Source organism: Canis lupus, chromosome 7 (assembly GCF_003254725.2).
Source record: "Canis lupus dingo isolate Sandy chromosome 7, ASM325472v2, whole genome shotgun sequence".
NCBI lineage: Eukaryota > Metazoa > Chordata > Mammalia > Carnivora > Canidae > Canis > Canis lupus.
The window spans coordinates 70,109,612-70,135,676 of NC_064249.1; the positions used below are offsets into that span (position 1 = coordinate 70,109,612).

The 26,065-nt window shown below is 39.7% G+C and overlaps 1 protein-coding gene across 28 annotated transcripts in view; it reads right to left on the reverse strand.

Moving 5' to 3' along the window:
- The window catches only part of DLGAP1 (DLG associated protein 1), an 871,196-nt gene that overhangs the window by 264,716 nt on the left and 580,415 nt on the right, over positions 1–26,065 (reverse strand). For 5 of the 28 annotated variants that reach the window (XM_049111859.1, XM_035718642.2, XM_035718643.2 and 2 more), the window contains exon 2: positions 5,821–5,934. The exons of the other annotated variants lie outside the window; for them this stretch is intronic. In XM_049111859.1, the coding sequence (XP_048967816.1) occupies positions 5,821–5,934 (114 nt within the window). The remainder of the gene's footprint in view (positions 1–5,820; positions 5,935–26,065) is intronic. 28 annotated transcript variants of the gene reach the window in all.

The window sequence follows — 26,065 nt, forward strand, 5'->3', positions numbered from 1 at the left end:
ACTTATATCAGGTCATATCAGTTATGAAACAAAACGTGGCAAATTTCTGTTTAGATGTTTTTCCCAAAGTTAGTTTATGGTAGAAACTTGGGCTTGCACTAGAAATAGGTTGCAACTGTTGGGAAGGGAATCAACTAGGAAGTATTTAATCTGTATATCTCTCAGTGAAACAGTTTTCAAATGATAGCAGCTAAGAAGTTGCTTGGAATTTAAAAATTAATCCATTGTTCATACACTTAAGGTAGCCTACAACAAGATTACCTATAAATTAATACTGAAATCAGTTTGAAGAAAAATGTAAAACAAAAGAAAATCAAGATCTTGGAGAAGAAAAAGATAATGTCGCTGAAATTGCTATGACCAAGCCCGAAACTTTATTCTGACTCTTTTAAAGCAAAAGCAAAAGAGGAGAGAGTGACCACATAGTTTTCAAAGAAGGTATACCAATTTTTAAGGGGTCTGAGTGTGAAATGTTACTCCCTTTTTACTGGAAAGAGAGGAGAATCATGGGCCACAGCTACTACCATGATCTAGTCAAAGGTTAATGTATCTGTCTGCCTTACTTGCACAGAAAGAAAAAATGTAGGGAAATCCAGAGAAACTGTTAACCTTACAGCTGTCTGAGAAAGCCTTCAGTATGACTGGTCCTGGCAGTTTAAGGGAATAGAAGTCTTGGTAAGGAAGGAAAACTGCAACAAATAGAAAAGCAGCCTGGGCACTTGTTGATGACAGGCCAGCCAGATGTCTTGCTTGTAGGCACCAACCTTGGAGCTGGTTGGAACGAACAAACGTCAAAGGAAGAAGAATAAAATTAATATAATAAAGGCTTGATTTAACAATAGTTTTGAATTAGAGAAAAAGAATTATTTGCTCTTTAATGCATATGTTTAAGCATTAAACTCTAATAGAGAGCTTTATTTTCAATCAAACATAATGGGGATAAGTGTACATTTTTTAATTTCAGGAATAGCCATTCTATAACTCAGACCACAGTTCTGTCATAGTTCAGAAATACGGAAGACTTCTGACCAAAGAATGACCATAACCAAGTGCTATCATCCTCTAATTACAGGATGAGGATATTTTCTTAATTGAAATAGTGTATGGGCACTGAATGATGGATCATTCTAATCATAGCTATAGTCTATTCAGTTACAGAACAGGAGAAAATTAAACATGACCTAATAGGGCATGCTTGCATTTTCTGTCTCCTCCCACATCTCTCTTTGTCCCGTCTCCCTCTTCCTTCACATCTGCAAGTATTTTTTGCTTGTTTCTTTTCCAGTCATGGTCTGGGTGCTGGGAATATACAGCAGTGAAGAATATAAACATGGATCTCATGCTATGGAGCATATATTCTGGAAGCAGTGAAGGAAGAGATAGGTAACAGCCAAACACACACATAAATGAAGAAGGTAATTTCAGGAATCATAAATGCCATTAGGAAAATAAGATGGGGTAACAATGTGGCTGGAGGGTGGATACTTTAACCTGTTCCTCGGAGAAGCCACTAGGAAAGCAGTAATACTCCAGAGGAGATCTGTTGACCAAAGGAGCCAGCCTGGAGGAGAACTGGGAAGAGCTCCCAGGCAAAAAGATCAGTCAGTGTGGAGTCTCTAGAGTAAGAATAAGCTTGGTACATAATTAAAGCCTAGGAATGAAAATGCCAGCATGATGGGAGAGTACCCAGCAAGAGGAAGGTTATAGAAGGAGAGCCCAGAGGTGTAGGGCTAGGCTGTGGAACTGTCTTGCATGTTTGTCTCAAATCTTCCTTCCAGGCTGAACTCAGCAATTCTGAAGCTCCCTCCAACTGCTCCAGATTAAATTGATCTTTTTAATGAAACCTACAGCCTGTATCTCTATGTTAGGGGTCAGCAAACTATAGCTCACAGACTAAATCCAACTTACCATCTGTATTTGTAAATAAAGTTTTATTGGCACACAGCCATGCCTATTCCTTACAACTGGCTGTGACTAATGTCAAGTTACAAGAGCCCAGGTGCATGGTTGTGTTGGTGACCGTATGGCTCCAAACCTAATCCACATTGTCCTTCTGCACACCTACTTTGCATAGTCACACAATGGCATTTATATGTACCACATGTTTTATGCGCCTTTGTGTCATCTCTCCAATTACTGGGTAAGCTCACAGAAATAGGGTAAGCAGTATTGCTGGAGGGTCAGAGGTGTGAGCTCTACATCTAGACTATCCGGGTTTGAGTTCCTTCTTTGTCATTTACTAGGTTTATGACTCAGCTTCCTTGTCTGTTTCCTACCCCATAGAGTTCTGCACGGATTAAATGAGGTAATGCCCACAAATGCATGGGGAGTGCTCAGTAAAGGTCTTTTAGCAGAGCTCTGCACTACTGTTAGCACTCAGATGCTCCCTCATGATGGATGACATTGGGTTTCCAAGACTCATGCCTGCTTCCAATTTTCTTTCTCAAAGAAAGGTCAAAAATAATTGAAATATATTAAGCAAAACATAAAGTCCTAATATACTATCTACTCCCATCATTTTAAATGAGAATTCCCATCAGTAAGTACCCCAACTCTCTGTCCTGGGGTCTCATCTCTATTCTGCAGGGCTGGGAGGGGAGCCTGTAGCCTTTGGGCCACCAGAAGGTTGCCTGGACTCCCAGTGATTGAATTCCAAATGCCTCTTTTTGGTTCACAAAGGAGAAAACCTAGAAGGGGAAAAAAAAGCCTCCCTGGAAACTTTTGTTTGTATTGAATTTTTTATTTTTAAACTTTGACCCTAGACCTGCATATTCCAGATGTATGAGGACTGTCCAGACCAAGAGAGGAAGTCTGGGCTACATGAAAGTTCTGCTCTTTGCCGCTCTGAGTCACAGAGGTGGGGGAGAGGTTGAAAAGGTAAAGAGGGGCAAGTTTCTTACTGTTTACATTGCTATTTCTAGGACCTAGTACATTTCCAGAGAGACAATAGATTTCTGGGTAAATGTGACACTAAATGAATGAATGAATGCCCACAGCAACTTTGCTTTCACTCACTGTATGTGTGACCTTGGATAAGTCTTTTCACCTCGATTCCCTTTTCCCATCTCTAAAATGGGGATGATAATAGAAGTATAATGAATAGGAATTGTGTGTGTGTGAATGTAGTTTGTAAACTTCAAAGCACCATAAAAATCTGAGAAAAAAGTTAGAAGAAATCTGTCTCTTTGTGGCTACTTTTAAAGTAAGGCCAGCCATAAATATCTTGGGAATTAAAAAAGCAGTGACATTTTTGCTTACAATCTTCTACTCATTAAAGTAGATGTTCTAGTATAAGAATATAAATGCAAATGGAATATATGTGTTATCCTATATAAAAATATAAACATTTCATACACAAAAATGTATCTATTTCTCTTTCAGGATCTTTGAAAGTAGACTGTGTTTTGGTGCTGCCAAATTTATTACCCTTTAGGTTTCCCTAAACTCAGATGAAAGAGGATCACATTCATTTTGGGAGATCTGTGAGCAAAAGCTATGATAAGCTAGGGGTCCTTATAAAAATCTTTCCCATGGAGTACCATAGAAAGTTATATGATCCAAGAAAATACCTTCTGTTCTGAAGGTCTCAAACATTTTGCTGATTTTGGGGGGTGGTCACATCCCCACTTGGTTAATAAAGTTTTCATTTTGAATAGATAAAGTACTCTTATTTTGACTCATCTGCAGCTTTCCTCTACTATCCAAATGCCACACTCCAGAGTCTAAGATACTAATGCAAAACCCTCAGTATGTTTTTGTGCCACTAAGAAAGGAATAAATGCCACCAACTAAACTCTGACTCTCCCTAGATTATATGATTCATTCCAGTATCAAAGATGCTAAAATCCAAAACATATGTCTTAGAATCAAACGCCTTTTGAAAAATATGTGCAAAAATAAAAACAAGAAATGGATGTATTCTGGGATAGTAATTATATAACTTAATGTTCATATTTAATAGTGGCCACATTAATAACAATAATTACCATTCATCAGTGACATGCTTTTGCAAAAAAAACACAAGCCCACATAATGTCTCATCATCCTTACAACTATCTTGAAGGATAAGAAGAATTATTGTAATCTCAGCTTGTCAAATAAACAAATTGAGGTCCAGAGAGCTTAGTAGTTAGCACAGGCTGACAAGTATACCCAAGATAGGGTCCACTGTTTACAATCCAGGGATTTGTCCCCTCACCCCATATTCAGATATTTACTGTCTTTGGAATAACAATTGTTATCTAAAGAATACATCTTTCAGATAAGAAAAACCACTCCCTATGGTTTTAAGATCTGTCTGGAGGAAAAACAAATGTTAATAAAACAAATGAAGGATTACAAGCTTTGAAGTAAAAGTTATGAGACACTATTTCAGACATGAGAAGGCTTACTTTGAAAAGGCTCTTCCACAGGACTTGTGGTTCCATACCCCCACTTTTGCTGGGCTGCAGTAAGGACAGTGTAGCTACATGTAGATAGAGTCAGACATTGTGTGCCAATGACGAGCTGAGAGATGATGGCTGGGAGATGAAGCCATGTGTGAGTGAGTGACTCCTGGAGAGCGGATCATCTCAAGATGGGAGGTTGGATGGTGAGGTTTGGAGGAATGAAAATGCGTGAGATTTTGGGAAATCTGAGAGCCACAAAAGGAATGCAGACCCTTAGAAAGCTGGGACAGCTGAAATGGAGCGTATGTCCTGAAATCTACCAGGGGAGGCCAGTACGATTCTGTGAGCAGTTCTGAATGGCAGAGGTTTGGGAGGAAAACTGAGGCATCTAAGGCTGAGGTGGGATTTAAATCAAAGTTCTAATTTGTCAGGAACCAAAGAAGCTGGGAAAAATAAAGTAGGCATTTGATTGATGAGGTAGAAATAAAGACAATATAGCAAGTGAGAGCAGTGATTAAAATGGTGGATGTCAGGAACAGGTTGCTATTTGCAAGGCTGCTCCCCAGTAGCTGCTGATCTCTTCAACCATTGAGTGTTTCTATTAAAGCAACCAGGGGGGCTTGGCTATGGCTTGAGGGGATCAACCTACTTGGTCTTACTTGAGCTAGATAAAGAAGAATAAACGTGAGGAGGAAAAACTGTATTTATGAAAGGAGAGCTAGAGATCTGATATTTATAGAATAATCTGACATTTGTGGAATAACCTCAGAGGGCTGGAAGAGATACCTATGTTACTTTACTACTTCCAGCAGTCCTATGAGTCTTATGTAAGATGGGCATTACTATGTCCATTTTACTGCTGCAAAGCAGACTCAAAAAGCAGAAATGACGCTCTCCAGGTCATAATAATGAGTAGGAGTCTGGCTTTGTCTGACATCAAAGCTTAAATATCATCCTGCCTCTGATGAATGTATATTGATTGAGTGACTAAACAAATAAAGGGGGGGGGGAGGAGTGCATGCTCCCACACAGCTGTACTTTATATTTAAAATAAGCATAAAATGGAACTAATGAAATAAGCAGAAATATTATCTTGTCACTAATTACTAGTACTGATGAAGAGGGTTTAAACTAATAAATACTTAAAATAATTAAGGAGTAAAACAGCATTAGCTGTCTCACTGTCTCACAGTGCCCTTACCAACTGCTATTGTGAGCCAGTGCTTAAACACAAATGGACAGTTTTGGGAGGACTGGAAACCCTGCAGGACAACCATACCTTTTAAGGATGGCTGTGGGGGGCTGCATGCACCCCAGTGATGAGAAGGCTTCACCCTGGATTTCAGAATGCCTGCCTAACCTGTTTACAGAAATGGCGTGAATGTCTCTGCCTTCTAAGCACTTTTAGCGAGCTCTCAGATTCCCTACTCACTCGGGTCCTTTGCATCTTCTTTACAGCTGGGAGAACTGCTTTTCTGCTCCACACAGCTTTCAACTTGACAAATGCGACTTGGCATAAATGTCCCTGTAGCCTTTTAAGCTTGCTCTTCTCATAGCAAAAGCAGAAAAAAAAGGAGCAAGAATAGGAAAAGGACAATTAACACGATGTGCAGATCCCCAGGTGTGATTGGTGTTTTGCAATCAGATTTCCCTGGCAACCACCCTAACTCCCCATGAAGCCCAGAGGGGGTGCAAAACTTAATTTGCTTCAGATGGATGAAAGATGACCTTTGAAGGACAAGAGCGAATACCTACCTCTTTTTAAATAGGGCTTAGACCCTTTGCTACATCTCCCTCCAAAGAAAAAATTTTAAACACTCTTAAACAAAACTTTGTAAACAGCACGATGCAATAGTGACTCCATCACTATGACCCTATGGGACTATTCTCACCCACGAACATTTATAGGTATCTACAGGGTACCTAACACAATAGTACTGGGTAAATACTCCGAAAGCAGTTTCTAGAACACAGTCTCTGGTCTCAAAGGTGTTTACAAGTTTTAAGTGATTGGTCAAATTCAGGGGATAGATGAAGGAAAGGGAAAAGTAGATTTAAAGCAAGTGAAGCTGAGTGGAGTATTTCAGTATCTTTGAATCACTTACTGAGTTTGTACTTTGTTCTTCAAAATCTTCCCTGATGGTAAAACTGTTCCTTAGGAGTTGAATGTCTATGTGTGAAGTGCATGGATACCATTGAGAAAAGGCATTATGGGAGAAATGCAAGGGGCAAGATCTGTGACCCCTTAATGGAGGGGAGGGATCCATAAACTTTTGGGGCTGGTAGAAAATGTTAGGAGAGGTGACAGCTGATGACAAAGGGGCTGCTGTTGGGAAGATGCCCTGTGATTCCACATCAAGAGGTAGCTACTAAGATATCACATTCTGGTATAATGTGAGGATAGGGGAGGAAAATTAATTTTCTTCATTGTCTACCCTACATTTTGATTGTAGTGGGCATCTGTGGGGTTTGTGACCCTGATTCTAATTCTGGTTCTTGTAGTCACATCTTCATGATTTGGCCCTGGAGAACCCTTCCTCCCCAGAAGGAAACACACTTGAAGTCCATGCATCTCAGGAGCAGCACAAAAGTTGGCTTAGCCAATCAACACATCACATTCCCCAGGCGCCTGGCTCGGGTCAGGGCTGAGCATATGATCTAAGCCTGCTTGGTAGGCAAGCATCTCTACCCTTGCTTGGAACACTGGGTTAAAGATATTTCCTTTTTCATTCAGAACATCCATAGCGAAGAAATTGGCCTTAGGACTTACTGCTGGTCTTTTCATAATCCCAACACACAAACATTATCTCATTCAATACAAAACCCTATGTTGTTATTAATCCCATTGCAAAGATGAGAAAATTGAGACTTGGTGCTATTAAATAACTTACAGTAAATTGTACAGTTAGTAAATCATATTTAGAATTGAAGGGCAGGTTTATTTCAAATTTCTATGTTATATTATTCTGTCTGTGTTTCAAAACTTAGCAATTTTCCATTAAATATAAAACTCAAACATTAAGTTACGGGGAGCTACAATGCTGTAACATTTTGACAACTGTAACAAGAAAGGAGGGTTAGATGCTTGGAAGAACCACAGAACACCCATCATCCAGCAGTTACAGTTGGCTACAGATTTTATATACAAGCAAGATCATAAACATTTTAAAAGTTGCAAGATTAAAAACAACAGAGGTTTAGGTCTGTAGTAAGTATCTTACATTTATTTCCGTTGACAATGATAAGCTAATTTAGAGACTTTCTTAGTTTTTAATGCAACTTGTTCATTCCTCGCATGTCTTTCTGGCATATTTGAGGCATATCTGTTTGCTTGCAATGGCTAGGTGAGCCATCGTCGCTGTAGTCATGCATGGTGGCATCTGTCCACTATATCCCCTGTGGTTTGTAGCTATAATTCCAAAAGTTAAATTCCCTGAGGCAAATTTGAATTCTGTGTCTGGTGTTCAAAAGCAGAAATGTAGGTAGGTTAGTGATCTTCCTGAAGTCAACTGAAGCCCAGATGTAGAAACATCATTCATCAAAACTAAACGTTGGTGTGGACTAAAATCTTCAAATCTCTCAGCAGTTCAGAGACCCTGCTACGTGTCAATGTTTATAGATATGGATCTTTAGCCTCAGAACTTAAAGTCTGATGAGCTTGGAACAGCTAGTTTGCATCAAATCAATCATCTCTAGTATTAATTCTTAATTTCAAAAATTACCAATTTTGAAACAGATTTCATCAAATATTTTCCTTTAGTTTACTATTAAGTTTGGGATACTAAGTTTCTCAAACAGGACCATAAATTATTAGATTTGTACATACACCATTAACTTAGCTATTTGGTGTCTATCAGAAAGAACCAAAAGATTTAAGAAGAGATACAGCTCAAAATTTTCTGCTTTTCAAAAAGTCACTATCATCTGATTACTGGGGCACCTTGGTGGTCCACCTGTTTGGACTTTTCATTCCAAGATACATTCATGACACCTAAAAGTAGACTGTATTCAAATAGGCAAAAATAGGGATCCCTGGGTGGCGCAGCGGTTTGGCGCCTGCCTTTGGCCCAGGGTGCGATCCTGGAGACCCGGGATCGAATCCCATGTCGGGCTCCCGGTGCATGGAGCCTGCTTCTCCCTCTGCCTGTGTCTCTGCCCCTCTCTCTCTCTCTGTGACTATCATAAATAAATAAAAAAATTTAAAAAAACAAAAACAAAACAAATAGGCAAAAATAGAATCTCTCCTTTGTGAACACCATTCATTTTAATTCAATTAAACCATCATCTTTCGAATTATGTGAATATAGTTCTTGACATCTAGAAAGAGTGGAATAATATTTTGGGTGTCTTTATGCACATGTGTAATACAAAATTCCCCTTTAAAAATTATCATATGGGAAAATGGCCTTTTGAGGATTTGTACTCGAAGGCTATATTTCAATCCAATTCCTCTAGGCAGCATGATACAGAACTAATAGGAATTGTTACACAAGCATGTGCATGGATGAGCATGACACTCAACATATATCTGAACCATTATTTCCAAGCTAGCTCAGGCTCTGTTGAAAGGAAATGCCTCGGTTGGAGTATTCTTTGTAGAATCTGAGGTGAGGTTTCTTAGACCAAACTTTATTATGGTATTTTCTTCCTTTTCTTAGTGGTTAAGGTGGAGTTAATTAAGTACCATTTCTTTTGTGACTCTTTCAAAATCCTTTAATGGGATTTATTCATTTACTCAATGTATATTTATTGAGCCTATTATTGTGAAACAGGTGCTATTTTAGGTACTGGGGATACAGTATGTATAATGGGGAAGGAGGAAGATAGGCATGAATAAAGTAAGTAAAATGCATATTAGATGGGCTGTACTACAGAGAAAAAGAAAGCAAGAGATGGGAACAAAGTGTGCACAGAGGAGGGAGAGGGAGTGTGGTGGGATTTGCAGTACTGCAGAGCATGGTCCTTGGAGACCTCACTGAGAAGCCGATCTTGAGTAAAGATCAAATGGGGAGGGAATCAGCTGAAAGATCTGTAGGGCAAGTGTTTGGAGCAGAAAGAAGAGTAAGAAAGTCTGGCTGGTGAGACCTGCCTGCCATGCTGCCTTTGGAGGCCCAGTAGGGCAGTGGGGTGAGAGGAGACAGGAGATGAGCACAGAATGGTGATGGGTGGGGAGGGGGTCCAGATCACTGGGCCTCATAGGCCACTAGAAGGGTTGTCGCTTTTCCTCGGAGAGATACGAATAGCTTGGAGCTTCTGATGAGAGATGTGACGGGTCCTGGTTTAAAAGAATCACTTGGCTTACTGAGTTGAGGTTTCTAGAGGGGAAAATTTGGAGGCTCATACACTAATCCAGACTGGAATTGAAGGCAGTGAGAATGGTGGTAGTGGAGGAGGTAGGGAGAAGATAGAGCCAGTAGGCTTCTCAATGATGACTTGGACATGGGAATTGAGAGTAGAGAAAAGTTAAGAATGAATTCATGATTTTTGGCTTGGTCAGTTGATGGGATTGAATTCCCATTAGTTGAGATGAGAAAACCTAAGGGAGGTGTGGGCTGGGGTGTAAAGATTAGGAGTTCAGTTTGGGACATATTAAGTTTGAGATGCCCATGAGACATCTAAGTAGAGAGGTTGACTAAGGCCCTGGATATGAAAGGCTGGGTGTTCAGGCTGTCTGGGCTGCAGAAACAAATGTGGGCGCTCACATGGTATTTAAAGCTCAGATAATAACGGAGGTGACCTAAGAAATGAATGTCGATAGAGAAAAGTGACCAAGAGCTGTGCCCATTTGGTACTGACCCAACCACAGGGGATAGGGAGCTAAGGAGGAACAAACAAGGGATTCTGAGAAAGATCAGCAAGGTGTGTTGTCCTGGTAGCCAAGTGAGGAATTTTTTAAGGAGGAAGGAGTAATGAACTGTCACAGTGATTTTTTCCTGGTCTTAATATCACGGGTACACTAAATCAGCAACATTCATTGTATTCCTTAGTCATTAGCTGCTTTCTACAAAGAGTTCTGCTGTTCATTAATTAGCTTTATCTTCCCAGCAAAATGCAAGCTTCTTGAGAGCGAAGCTTTTGTTTTCTTCTTTTGCTCTCTCTCTAGAGCAGTAGCTTTTAAATAGTTTTTGACTACATTTCACAGTACGGAATACATCTTCCTTTGGAAACTGTATATGCACATATACAACTGAAAGAAAGAAAGAAAGAAAAAAAGAAAGAAAGAAAGAAAGAAAGACTGACTTAACCTGTGTGCCATGTACTCTATCTTCTTTTCTGTTCTCTTCTATTGTATTCAATTTAATTAAAAATAATGTTTTCTATGACCAACTGAATTGATTTCACTAGCCACTAATTGGTTGCTATCGTTGGCTTGAAAAGCACTGTTTTGAAAACATCTAGCACAGAGCACCGCCGCATTCATTATTAATCCTGGGACAATGTGATTCATCTTTGTTTCTCCCAAAGTACCTCCTGTACAGTAGTAAATGTTTAAATATGTGCTTGTTGAATGAATAGCTTTGAGACCCTAAAGTAATAGTTCTAGAATTGAGCTCTCTGGCTCTTACCTACCTTAACTTTCACTGATTGAAATTTTATAGAAGAATATTTCATAAAAGTTCTCTAACTTCAGAATGAGGACAACAATATTGTCCTTTCTGAATGGGCCCCTGTGTAGCCAAGAGTCAGAGAAAGCACTGGCCAGGGATGCCTAAACAGATGGAGGGAGTCCATTAGTTGGGTTAGGACAACTTCTACAAAGCCAGGTCAAGGCAGCCTGATGGTGGAAATGCCTTTGCATGTTTTTGATATATCAGCCTCTAAGGGCCAGGAGCAGTGAGGTTCAAAACATTTTTAAAAGCTAATTACAACAATTTTTAAAAAGGCTTTTATTCACCTTAGAACAATCCTGTTTTTTTTTTTATTTTAATTGATATGGCCTCTGACATCCATATGAAACGTGTCTTTTAATGTTTAAATCCTGCATACAGAGCTCCTACAAAAGTGTCACAGAAAAAAAATGGAATATTTTCCTACCAGGCAATTCTTACCCAGGTAGCTTTTCACTTATAGGGAAGGAGCATAGCACAATGAATACAGTATAGAATTTGGAATCAGGTAAACTTGGATTCAGATTTGACTCTTTCACTTCCCAGATGTGTGATTTTGGTCCGATGACTTTCACATCTTTTAACCTCAGTGTTCTCAAACAAAGTGAGGACAGTAACATATATATCAGGACCTAACTATAAGGACATAAATGATGTAAAAAATGCATATATAATTTCTATTAGATAATTGCTTGATTTTGGAATTCAAAAGGTATTTTCATGTAGAAATTATATCGTCCATGATGATTAAATTCCCACATGGGGCCAACCCCTACCTTCTATTTAATTCATAGCAGATCTGAACCATGATGGAATATGCAATAGTTTCAAGGTTACTTCAGCCTGGAGTAGGAGGGGGCTTGGGATGGGGAAGATCAGTGCACTTGGGAAATTTCTAGAGGCTGGTGTGTAAGGGACAATTGATTGGGCTGATGCCCTCAGAGCAGAACAGACAAAACAGATTTTTTTTTTAAGATTTGATTTATTTATTCATGAGACACACACACACACACACACACACACACACACACACACACACAGAGGCAGAGACACAGGCAGAGGGAGAAGCAGGCTCCATGCAGGGAGCCTGACGTGGGACATGATCCCGGGTCTTCAGGATCACACCCTGGGCTGAAGGTGGTGCTAAACTCCTGAGCCACCCGGGCTGCCCAGAACAGATTTGTTTTAAGGAACTCGCCCAATGAGATGAGCACTGGGTGTTATACTATATGTTGGCAAATTGAATTTAAATAGAAAATAAATTTTAAAAAATCAACAGAAGTGGAAAAAAAAAGGAACTCTCTCATGTGGTTATGGGGAGCAGTAAGTGTGAAATCCGTAGGGATGGTTAGTGGTCTGCAAACTTAGCAGGAGCTGAGTCTTGAGGCAGAATTTCTTCTGCTCTAGGAAGCCACAGTTTTGTTCTTAGGCCTTTCAACTGATTGGATGAGGCCTACCCACATTATCAGGGGGTAATCTTTCCTTAGAGTCAACTGATTGTAGATAGTAGCCATATCTATAAGCTTCCTTCAGAGCGATACCTAGATTAGTGTTTGATTAAATAACTGAGGACTCTAGTCTAGCCAGGTGGCCACACAGAACTACCCATCACAGATGGAGACTCTAGTGGCAGCTTCTGAGGTAGTGGGCGCGGGACTCCAGAGGCAGACAGGGCCACCTCAGTGTTTACTGTCATATACATTCTCCTCAGTTGTGAGCTGCATATGCTCTGTTCACTCTTCTAAGGAGTTAGTTTGGGCCAAAAACCTATATGTAAACACCAACTCCCTAATCAGCTGTTCAGAACATCTGCAAAGGCCATCCAAGCAGAGAAACCTTGCTGTGCCAGCTTTGCACACAGTGCCTAGCGGAGTGCCTGACAGGTGCATTCTCTTTAATAAGACAAAATAAGTTATTCTGAATTTAATTGACAGGTTTTTAAAAGCAGGGAAGCCATTTATGAAATGTTTGTTTCTTGCTGACCAATGAACAGGAAAATCTAGTCACCTGAACCATCACATCATGTGAAATAAATAGGAGCTTCAGATCCTTTATTTCAGCCCTTCTACATTCTAAAAGGCCAGGAATTCCACAATGACCTGCCTTAATAAAATGAATATAGAGCTAACCTAAATAGAGAATTACTGTAACAACCTGCACATACTATTAATGTGACACTATCGCAATATTTTAAGAATATTTGTTTATAAATCTGGCTCACCCACCAATCTGTAAGCAACTTGAGAGGAGGGATGATATTATTTGTCTGGCAGAAACTCTGCTTTTTTCATGTCTATATACTCAGTTCCAAGCAATGTATCAAATAAGATATAAGAAAATAAGATAAAAGTGCTCATGAAATCTTTTATTATATCACCTAAGATATACCTGACTTATTAAATAGTTGAGAAGTAAGCATGAGAATCTTTAGTCCTGGATTTTTCTCCACCAATGGCAGGGAAGAAATATAGCATCCAATGTGGGCTAGTAGGAAGGACTGCAGGTCAGGAGGGGCCTGGTCGGTGAAGAAGCTGATGGGGGTTGGTATAGTATCTGTGGTAGGTTTGTCAGGGGGTGGACATATATAGCCAGCATCCAGAGGAAAGGTTGTGGTGGCCTCCAGGGAGCTGAAGTTGGATGTTTCTATGAAGATCTCTGGGGAAACACAACCACATTCCACAGTGGGGTGGAATAGAACCCCTACTAAACCCACACGGCCCCATCACCAGATTGCGGCAGGACCAGTCAAGCAGAATCCTAAAAATTTTTAGCTCACCCAGTGCATTCTAAAACACATTTCATGGATCACTCTTCCATCAAAATGCTTCATGGAAGAGGGTTCTAAGACAGAAGAGGTTTGGGACATGCTCTATATGGCATTGTTCTCTTAGAGAGTTGCCATCCATATGAGCAGCATAATGGTCACAGGATGTCTACCAATAAAGAAACCTAAGTATGTCAAATTCTATGCCTCTTCTTTGGGTGAAGATCTGTCCACATTATGTTTTGATAAATATCATTTACCTCATTTACAGTTTATATGGCCAATATGTGGCAAAATTGGGCTAGGATTCAGGTCTCTTCTCTCTTGGACCTATATGGAGCGTTTCAGCTCCATTATATTGTACTTATTTATCCATCCAGTGGACTCAACGAAATGAAAAAAAAAATACATTAATCTAAATGAGTGCCTTCCACAACTTGTAAAACTGTTTTGATCTCCCTATCTGGATCTGCAGAGGATAAACGGAGGGTGGGCTCTATGTGTAGAAGGGAAAAAACCATAACAAGACTCAGGCTCTGGGAGCTTCCACTTTGTGTCAAGTCTATGCCATTATTTTTTTCACTTCAGGAATCTGTGCAAATGAAAGACAGTAACAGAGAAATGAATGTGGCATTGATCTATAAGGATAGGTATGTGGCACATGGCTTGCATTTTATATCATAAACCTAGATTGTGCCATGCTTTTACAGTGAGAATGGTAATGAGGTAAGGATGTCTTACTCAAGATAGTACATGATTCTCTTTGGATACAAAAGAATCTCTGCGCATGGCATGCACACCATCATCCCTTCTATTGCCAAACACTGACTGCAATTCAGTCTTCAGTATTTCGTCTCTCTCACATCCACGAACACGCAGGCAGATTTCATATTCAAGGATGATGTTTAACCTATTACAGAAGTTGTATGTTACCCTGAGACAGTAGCAACACAGATATATTTGTTTTGAGAAAGGCTTTTGGTCTTCTTTTCTTTCTTTAGCTTTCTGGTAATAAGTCAAACTGACCTGATTCAGGTTTTTCAGATACTCATGCTTTCCTGGTAACAATGCTGGCTTTCTGCAATTCATACAGCCCTCACTACAGCTGGCCGAGTGGGTCCTTAACCTCCCACTCAAGCTGGCAGTTGTTTGTGCAGAGTAACAAATTTTGAATTAATAGAAAAGCATTAAATTAAGCTCCACTTATGATATCCCATTCGACAAAAAGGAATTATTTTTGTTTTCCCTGAAACGGGTTTGGACAACAACCAGAAGACGACACAAAGCAGAACAGTTTTGTGTCAGAATGTCCACAGGAAGCATTTTTCCTACGAGGACATAGTTGTTAAATTAGGAAAAAAAACCCACAAAACTAAGTGGCTTCCTAATTTCTACCCAAACCAGTCAAATGTCTGAATTAATGCCAGAGGAAAGGCATTTCTACCCAATTTCTACCCAATTTCTACCCAAACCAGTCAAATGTCCCTGATATCACTGGAAGTCTAAAACGTAGTAAATACTTTCTGGGGGTGAGTAGGATATTGTGGAGTAGGAGGCAGGAAAGGGGGATCCTCCCCTCCAACCACTGAGGCAGAGGGGGTTAAATGACTTTGTCCCTGGCACACACACCCCCACCCCTCAATCTGGCAACTTAAATGCATTCTCTAGTTTCATCCAAGATGCACCTAGATGTAAATTTTGAACTCATTACAGTTGTAATAAATATGTGGTGCATAAAAACAATAGAAACTCATAAGTGATTTTTCCTCTCTGGGGTTTCTTAGGGATGGGTTTTTGAATGAGAATCACATGAGTAACAATTGATTTTTTTTTTTTTTGCCCAATTTTGTAGAAGGCATAATTTTCTTGAAATTTCTATGAATGGAGAAATACATTTATTTGTTTTGTTTTAATTTACAAAACATTTTTTTGAAAAGATTCATTCATTCATTCATTCATTCATTCATTCATTCATGAGAGACGAGAGAGAGGCAGAGACACAGGCAGAGGGAGAAGCAGGCTCCTTGCAGGGAGCCTGATGCAGGACTCAATCCCAGGACCCCGAGCCAAAGGCACACGCTCAACCACTGGGCCACCCAGGTGCCCCAATTTACAAAATATCTTGCCTTTGTTCTTATGCTACACAGAAACCAATGGGGACATAAAAATTGTGTCTGGGAGGCATCTGGTTATCATGAAATGCTTAAATCAAAAGTTTGTAGCATGTGTGATCAATAAAAGTAGAGGGAAACTGGCTCATTTGACCTAATTCCCCTATGAGCATTATCATTGGTTGCTTCAGAAGGATACAATTCAGATAATTTTTAATATCTTTATTAAAGTCTTTGAAGAGGTAGATTTACAAAGGTAGAGTAAGTGTAAAAACTCTGTCATTGCATTAATTCAATTAACAATGAACACTTCACAACCCATTCCTAGAGAAGTTGATGATATGAAGAAAGAATTGACTGAAAGACTGAATGAATACAAATAATATCTGCAATTTATTGAACTGATAAACTAGCATAAAGATTTATTTACTGGGTGATTTTTTACGGCATTGTTTGTAAAAGCTAAAAAAGGGATGGTGAATAATGTTGCTCAATATTGTTAATGTGGCAGTTCCTCAAATGTTAAAATATAGTAGAATGTGGTCTTCATGAAGCAGGGATTTTTTTATTTAATTCTATATTCTTAGTGTCTGGAACTGTGCCTGGCACATGGTAGATGGGCATTAAACATTTGCTAAAGAAATGAACACTCCTAGATAATGAAGCACTTTACAGTTATTAAAAAGAATGAGGTGATTTATATGTACTGCCATGAAGAGAAGATCAAATATATGATAAAGTCAAAAGGGCCAAATGCTGAACAGTAACTTACAGTATGATAAGAGTTTGTTAAAAAGAAAGAAAAGAAATGCATGTATATATTGTGTTTCAATACATGTGTAAAACATCAGAAGGAAGATGTCATCAGAAGGATAATAGTTGTGGTTACGTTTAGGAAGTAGAAATGGGGAGCTGGGAAGCAGAGGGGTTTTACTTTTAACTCTATACCATTCTGTACCATTAGTATTTTTTTTCAGAATTAACAAATAAAACTTTAATGGAAAATTAATTCTGTGGAAAACCCCCAAATCCGTTTAAAAAATGAAATCTATGAAAAAAAACCCCAAAATTCACAACTCATATAGGTCTATTTTTAAACGTTTATGTTGTCTTTACATTATTTCAATCTACAGATACTACTTCGTCACTTGCAAAGAAAACCCAAGGAACAGGTTTTTACTGGAAATTGATGAAACTTGGGCGGGAAAATCAGAAAATGGAATCGTTAGAGAGCCATTACTAAAGAATCTATTTTGCTTTCCTATTTTTTTCAGCTTGGGCTAGAATTTTATATTCAAAGTTAAGAAAATTTACGTGTAACTGTATGCAAAAATCCATATGGTCCATGTCAGTCTGCACCACTTATTTTCAATGAGATAAAACAGCATATTTAAACGTAGAATTTTCTCATTGGATTTAGACGACTCAGCTGGTTACCCAGCAGCACTCTGCTTAAAAATAGATAGGATGACATTTGTGGGTGTTTTTAAAAAAATACCCTTTGGAGAAAGAAGCAGAACTCTAATGCCACATTTACCATGTACATTATATAAGAAAGACAAGTTTTATGTTAGGAGGACCTCACATAAATTATTCTCCTTTCTAACATATAAACTCTAGCACTTTTGGAACTGATCACCGTCACTGGTTGTAGAAGGGCATCTCATCTGAGTTTCGCTTTTGGGTGATTGTAATTAATTTAACAGAAGCCTAAACGTGGATGGAAGTAGTTTCTTATAATTGCAGATGGAGACTCTGTCGTCGTTCACCCTTCTAGACATGTGCTTTCTCCGATCACTCCTTCAGCAGCTATCTGTTGGTGTCAGCTCTGCAGCAGGCACCGTGGTTATGAAAGTGCATATAAAGGTGATTTTGAGTATATTTTAACTGACTTTATAGACCTATTTAATAATGTTTATACCAACCTGCCAAAAATAGGAAGTGGTTAATATCAGCCTTAAACCTGCTGTCATATGATTCCACAGAGTCTAGAATAAGAATTAAAGTAGGTTGAGCTGAAAATACACTGTCATCCAAAATTTCAAACTGAATAGATATATGGGAGAATTATAGTCAATTAAGGTATGAAATATTAAAATCAGTGTTCCAATCCTGGTAGCATCACTGATGCCAAAGGATTACGACATCAGGAGGAAATGAAGACAAATGCATCACTTTTCCACCTAGAAAAATACACCTATCGTAGAATCCTACTGATTTTCTTTATTTAAAAAAAATACATGTTAGGAGGAAATTGCATCTATCAAGTAACAGGAAAGAGGAAATCAGATCTGTGTGAGAGCCCGGGTGCATATCATTACTAGGCAACATTTTTATCCTCAGTTTTTAGAGATGTTTTCTCTGAGTACTCATAAAAGGTAATGGGATTAGATTCTCTTTCTTCCCTTCTCAAGCATTGTCCTGACTCTGAATGCTGTCCACACAGACAGTAGGTGAATGGTATCTGCCCACCAAGGAGGCGTTGCACTTTTTCGCCCCTCCTGTTACGTGACTTGAATCCCTGGCTTGCTCCATTTCGGGCTTGCACCTGCTCCTTGCTCTGAGGTAGCGCACTGACCTGAAGTCATCACAGAGGGTGATCAGGTTAAGGAGATAGAGTCCTCAACCACACTTTCTTCCATCTCTCCTTGGAATCTACTTCTCAAAGGTGGCCTAAGTGGCCCTGGACACATTATTTCATCACTATTGTATCTTCCATTTCTTAGATTCTGTGAAGGCTTTTAATGGTCCCCACCCCCCAACTCCTCCTGAGAGCAGGGATTTTGTGTTTTCTTTTGAATAGCGTGGTATAGTTCTGAGTACCCCGTGGCATACTGTAAAAGTGAGAAATACTAATGAGGGACAAGGAAGCAGGCTCTCAAAGCCCTGGGGCTGGCTACAGGAGAACTCAGAATGAGGGGGGGAAAATAAATCAATTTCTACCACAAAAGCAAGATTTAACCTCTTATTAGATCCAGCTGCTACATGTGAAAAAGTGTGTTAAAAAAATGGCACAGAGGTTTTGTGAGGGGGCACCATGCATGTGGACTAGGCTTTCAAGATAAGTTTTCCATTTTCTTTCTGATTTGGGGTGTTGTGATATAACAGGATTTTGGAATTCAAGCATATGTTGTTTTCTACCTTTTATGTTTAAACCTCCACTATAACGAATTAACTCTCCCTCCCCAATAACTTTCTTTTCTATAAAAATGAAGCACTTAGGGATGCCTGGGTGGGTCAGCGGTTTAGGGCCTGCCTTCAGCCCAGGTTTGTGATCCTGGATTCCCAGGATCGAGTCCCACATTGGGCTCCCTGCATGGAGCCTGCTTCTCCCTCTGCCTGTGTCTCTGCCTCTCTCTCTCTTTCTCTCTCTCTCTCTCCCTCTCTCATGAATGGATAAATAAAATCTTAAAAAAAAAAAAAGAAGCACTTAGACATATGGTAAAATTTAAATATAGCCCCTTTTAGGACTCTTCAGTTCTATTTGTATGTGGTTTTTGACCTGGTGTGAAAAAGTTAATTTTGGCAAGCAATGGACATTATTAATCTTATACTTTATACAAACATATCCTCTTTGTAAACGAAACTTTCAAAAATACCAAACTTATAAAAACATTAATTTATAATTTCATTTTAAGAAAACAGAATACCCCGGATTATCAAAGTCACATGCAGTGAGGAATGCAGCAAGTACTAACCCCTTTTTTCTCTTTCTAGATCCCATGATAGCTTGGAAAAGAGACTTTTTTTTAACCAGCACATTACTAGTTGATGACATCTGATTTCTTAGCAGTTTAAAAATAACGTAGATTAGGATAGAGCCAGGAATTAAAACTGGGGAGAGGAAAGAGGCAGAGGGTAGAAATAATAGCCACGCATCTGCGGTAAGAAATCTTCAATGAATGATAAAAGAACAGAATTTTCTTGGTGTTCTAGCCCAACAAAATCACTCTCCTTCCACAAGCACAGGACTTGATTCTAGTGTAATGAAAGCTAGCAAAAATTTAACTGGTTTACGTGAAATAAGGAAATCCTAAAATACTAGTTGCTCTTTTTTCAAGGCAACTTTTCTTTTAGCTCTTCATCAGTTTCAGTCATGCTGATTGGGGTCTTTCACTTGCTATCAAATATACCACTGTGTGGTCTATAAACAAGCGTAACTAGACATGCTCAACTGTTGTCAAGCACAGTAACTGGGCATGCTTGGAAGGCATGTTTGTATTACCTCAAATGCCTGGCACTGTGCCTTCCACACACATTGTTCATGTGTTCACATTGTTCATGCTGATGTACATGGGAAGTGGAGGATTCACTTTCCCCCATAGTCACCCTAGCTGGTAATGAGCTGCAACCTTCTTTGTTTAGAATGAGTGAATTCTTAGAGCCAGGTTATTAACTACGTAATTCTAAATTTACTAAATATTTCAGATGGATGTACAATGATTAGATAGTAGTTTATAATTTGTCCCTGAGATTTGGACATACTAATTGGCCCTTTTGAGTTGCTTGTTTGTTGTAGGTAGATTCTGTACACATTCAAACCCTTGATAATTTATTAATGATGCATTCAATTCATATAGGGTAATTTTATTCCAAATGTGAATGTGACATGTTTTACTACTGCTCTTGTTATTTATACATGTAATAAAAAGATAATAGCAGCAACCATAAGTAATAGTAGCATCCATCGCACATGATAAATTTATCTTCCTTAAGGAAACAATTGTGAATTTTAGACAATTTGTCCTCAAATTGAAAGACAATAGGTAAAAACAACCTGTGGTTTTACTGTATTTGAAAATAAATTAGTGTGCATTTAACATGGCATTTTGTTTTCCTTTTATAGCCTGCCTTGATTTAAAAAAAAAAAAAAAAAACATGTCAGGAAGGAGATGGCAAATTTGATCTGGAAGGTGAAGAAAATCTCTTTTTAAATTCCAGATCACATATAGAGTTGTGTAGTTGAGCTACAACAGATAAGGAATTAATATCCACATCATGGATGAAGCAGTTCTGCTATTATTTACTTGTGTACTTTCTTACTTTCAAGAGAACTGGGTGGAAGGCCTCATTTTCTTTACACACTGACCCTGGGATTCACAAACTTTATTATTTTCTTTATCTCATGATAACTCTGCCTGTAGGGCACAACTGGTGAATCAATTAATCCATCCGTCCATTCATTCACTTTTTTTTGTTCTTTTTTTTTTAAAGACTTTATTTATTCATGAGAGACACAGAGAGAGGCAGAGACATAGGGAGAGGGAGAAGCAGGCTCCATGTGGGGAGCCCGATGCAGAACTAGATCCTAGGACCCAGGATCATGACCTGAGCCAAAGGCAGATGCCCAACAGCTGAGCCATCCAGGTGCCTCTTTTTTTTTGTTCTTGAACTCCCTCAAATCTTCTTTTTTCCCATTTCCACCTTTATTGAGATATAATATATAACGTTGTGTAAGTTTAAGGTGTACAACATATTGGTTTGATATATATTGCAAAATGATTACCACCATAGCTTTATCTAATACCTCATCACATCAATTAAAACACCTCCCCTTTTTTGTGGGGATAACATTTAAGATCTACTTTCTTGGCAACCATTCACATTTATTGAATGCTTTCTACATGCCAAGTCCTGTGGGAGAGGAAGACATGGTATCAGTGGACTGGTATTCACCCCCAGGGATCTGTCTACTGAGGGAAAGGTAGAATTAGTGGAGGGGAGGGAGCAACAATCATTTAAATGTGGTTTCAATGAAGTGTGGAAATTGCTAACAAATACCTACTGGACAATGCAATTAACACAGAAGCTGGTTCAAGGAGGTCATACTTCACTTGAGACTTGAATGATGGGCAAGAATTTGCCAGTGGGGCCCAGGTGGAAGAGGATATTACAGGAGAGAAGAGAAATAGCACATGGGAGGCATGGCTGTGTGAAAAGGCACAGTGTGTTCTGGAGGAAATACCAAATTATGTACAACACGTGGAGATTGCAAATGAACTAACTTCATTTCAGCCTACACCTCTCTGGGTATTGCTAGAAATAGATTAAGTAGAAGGCACTCAGTCTCCTGCTAATAGTCTTGACTTGCCTTAAAGCACAATAAATCTTTTTCAGAAATCCTTTCCTCGGATTGTCTTCTATCAGGAATATGGCACCAAGAGACCAATAGAAAATGGCTCCTTTTGTTTTGTTTTGGGGACACAGATTCTTTTTTCTAAATCCACATTTCCTCCCTTCCTCAGCATGCCTGTTTGTTCAGGGAAATTGCCCACACCAGCCTTTCTTCAAAACTGATCACTCATGCCTCAACAAGGCATTTCATCATCTGCTCAGCCACTCTCCACTAGCACATCCCACCCTAGCCACCGTCCACTCTTTTCCGTGCAAGACCTCACTTCTATTCATGTCTGAATCCCCACACATGGCTTCACCCTTCGCCCCTTTCCTTCTGGGCCTCTCTCTGACACATGGCACTGCATGGAGTACTCAGAGGTCCTCTCTGCCCTACATATCAGCCTTTGTAATGCCATTTTTCTTGTGTTATCAGCTCATTTGGAGTCATCTTTCAGTTCCCAAAATATCACCATTGTGTTAGTTTCCTAAGGTTGCTGTTTCAAAATACCATAAACTTAATGGCTTAAAACAACTCACACTTATTCTCTCATGGTTCAGGAGCCAGAATTCCAAAACTGGTTCACTAAACTGAGACCAGGTACTTGGCAGGGCTGAGCTCCCTCCGGAAGCTCTAGGGGAGAATCTCTGTCCTTGCTCTTCCACCTTCTAGAGCTTCATTCCTTGCATTACTTAGCTCAAGGCCCTGTCCTTTGTCTTCAAAACCAGCAGCATATCATCTTCAAATCTCTCTTCTGCTTCCATGGTCTCATGGCCTTCTTCTGTGGTCAAGTCTCTCTCTGACTCCCTCTTATAAGGACACTTACGATTACACTTAGGGTCCACCCAGATAACCCAGGATAATTTCTCCTTCCCAATTCCCTTGGCTAATCACATCTGCAAAGTCCCATTTGTCACATAAGATAACATTCACAGCTTCCTGGGATTGAGATGTAGCCATATTTGGGATATTTTCCATATGTCTCAACCACCAACAGTGTCATCATGGTGAGTACTTACTCTGATGAGCTAGGGTACCATTATTATCTTTGTTTTACAAATGAAGAGACTGAGGCACAGAAAGGTTAATTGACTTGTTCCAGGACACACAGATAGAGACATGATAGAAAGAGGATTCAAACCCAAGTCTTCCCAATCTGAAAGCATTTGCTGTGCACACAATGCTGAATCATCTCTCACATTTTGTGACTGTGTGCATCGTGTTGGTCTGGATCACAAGGACCACAGACTATCATGATCAGCACAAAATGGATTGTTCCCCAGAAACTGAATATGTCCTGTCTCTAGCCATCCTTCTAGATATTTCTTCCACAGAAAATAAGCAGTTGGGTGGTAACCAGAAGTAATTTGTTTCTCCCATGAAAGACCAGTGGAAGCCCCCTAAGTGTTTGACATCAGACTGTGGCCGACAAGCATTAAGGCATAACTGAGCTCAGGCAAAAGCACTGTTGGAAAGAGTAATCATAGAGCAGGACCAGGAAAAAAATCCATGTTGAAAAGGACAGTGGACTATTGTGAAGAAAAACAATGTATTGAAACAAAGCTCTTCATATTAGGATATATATCATTGCATCACATTTATCTTTCTTGATATTTTTATAGCCTATAATAAAACCATTAAAATAGCCAAAAATGGGGCATGTGAGTGGCTTAGCCAGTTAAGCATCTGACTCTTGATTTGGGTGCAGGACGTGATCTCAAGGTGATGAGATCAAGTCCTGCTTTGGGCTCTGCACTGGGTGTGGAGCCTGCTTAAGATTCTCTTTCCCTTTGCTTGTGTACCCCACCCCCACAAAAGCCCCCCAGTCAAAGGACAATGGAAATAAAAAAAAATAGGAGGCTGTTATTCTTACTACGGAGAAAGCAAGAAAGACAAAATGCTGCAGACACAGAGCCTGTAGAAAAAAGCTTGAGAATAAAGAGTATGGCACGAAGAAAGTTACCTTCAGAGTAACAATAAGGAAAAAAATGCATTCAGAGCAGACTATTGGAGGTCAGAAAGCTAATGAACAATTCATAATTCATTTTTAAGTTGAAAATGCTTTCTTATTCGAGGCAGGCAGTGGGCCATGTGGAGAATAGAAAGAGCTGGCCCTTAGAATCAGAGGGAGGGGCTCATGCCTTAACATCCGGCTCATTTATGGCAACTGGGGCCTTAGTGGTCTCATTTGTAAAATGGGAACGAGGATAAGATCATTTGTAAAATGGGAACGAGGATAAGAAGACTAAAGCATTTATGTGAACTGCTTTAGCACAGTACTTTGTAGGAATGAGTAACATAAAGAATCATTGCATTTGGTTTCTGCAACCTCATCAGAACAAAAGGTAATGAAGCTTGTTAAGGAGTCCAAGTGTCTATTCATGCATTCAGATGGAATTGGCTTTGCACTTGTTTGTGGCCACAGCTGTGACTAAGAGGCTGGATATCTACCTTCACAGAACTGATAGGCTAGTGGAATAGGCATCCTATATAAAATAGTAGAAGCATAGTGGGAAAATAATGGGTGCTATGGGAATTATTGGGAGAGGGGATTGGGCTCAAATTTGGAAGCCCTCCAGGAAGCGCTATCTGGAGGAAGTGCCGTCTCAGACCAGATGAGAAGGTTGAAAGGGGCTAAGGAGAGAAGGAAGGAGTTTGAGCTAGATGGACAGAAGAGACAAAAGAGGAAGCAGCTGGTACAAAGGCCCTGGGAAGAGAGCACAGCACCTATGAGAAAGTTAAAAGTAGAACAGTATGGCCAAAGTACAGCATCAATAGAGGGAGTGTGAGGCAGTGAGGCTGTGAAGAAAAATGTTCCCCGGATGGGTCCTACCCTGTGAGGCATGGTTGGGAGTTTGGCCTTTATCCTGAGGGTGAGGAGGATACCACTTAGGAGGTATTTGTAATCACCTAGGTGGGAAACTCTTTTTATTTTTTTTTTTTAAGATTTTATTTATTTATTCATGAGAATACACAGAGAGGAGAGAGAGAAGCAGAGACACAGGCAGAGAGAGAAGCAGGCTCCGTGCAGGGAGCCTGACATGGGACTCGATCCCAGGTCTCCAGGATCAGGCCCTGGGCTGAAGGCAGCGCTAAACCGCTGAGCCACCCAGGCTGCCCGGTGGGAAACTCTGGAGACTCAACTAATAAAGTGGCAGAGAGAACAGAGAGAAGTGAATAGAAATAAAATTTCTAGGGCTTGGGGATTAATCCATTCATCCATTCATCTATCCATTCATTCAACTAACTTTTATGAGTCTACCTTGGAGATGTGGTGAGGGAGGTAGAGGGAAAAGAAATCAAAGTTTTACCCTGGGTTTCTGGGTTGAAAATAATGGTTAGTTAGTGGTGCTATTTAGACGGGTAGGGAACACAGAGGAAGGAGGCTTGTAGGGAGGATACTGAGCCCAGTTTTAGAGATGATAGGTTTGGAGTAATGCCTTTATTTTCATAACACAGATATCCTGAGGTCCCCCAAGCTGTGAGCATAAATGAGGTGATATTGACAATTAATAACTAAGTCTAGTGATATTTTAGTCCTCTCTCATCTTTGCTCCTCCTCCACTTAATCCTGAATGTCCCCAAGAATGGGTTTCACGTGTATTTGGGAACAAATCTGTTGGCCGCCTCCTGCTCAGTCTTCCTGCAACAGTGCCAAGAACTTCTTATGATGGTGGGCCATCTGTGACAATGCTACTGCTTGGTTACTAGTGTCCCCAGTAGATGGCTGCTCTGTGGTCTTTGCTAAGTGCGTGTGTGTGTGTGTGCACGCACACACACAGACATAGGGAAGGTGGTGATGCTGTTTTCAGTAGATTTTCTCCCTAATAGATTAACAAGCACAGAGTTAACATGTGAGTCTGTAAATAACACATGCCTTGCAGTTGGCATTGCTAAGAATGTCTGAAAGGACTAACAACTTTACATGTCATCTTGAAGCATGAGTGGGTTGACCACTGTAGAAAAAAGAAACATGAAAAGGATACAGGTCAACAGCCTTGCACATTTTCATCATAAGGTTGGTTAGATAGCAATGGTGGATACAAAGGTGTGCTAGTATACAAGTTTTCTTAGTTTAC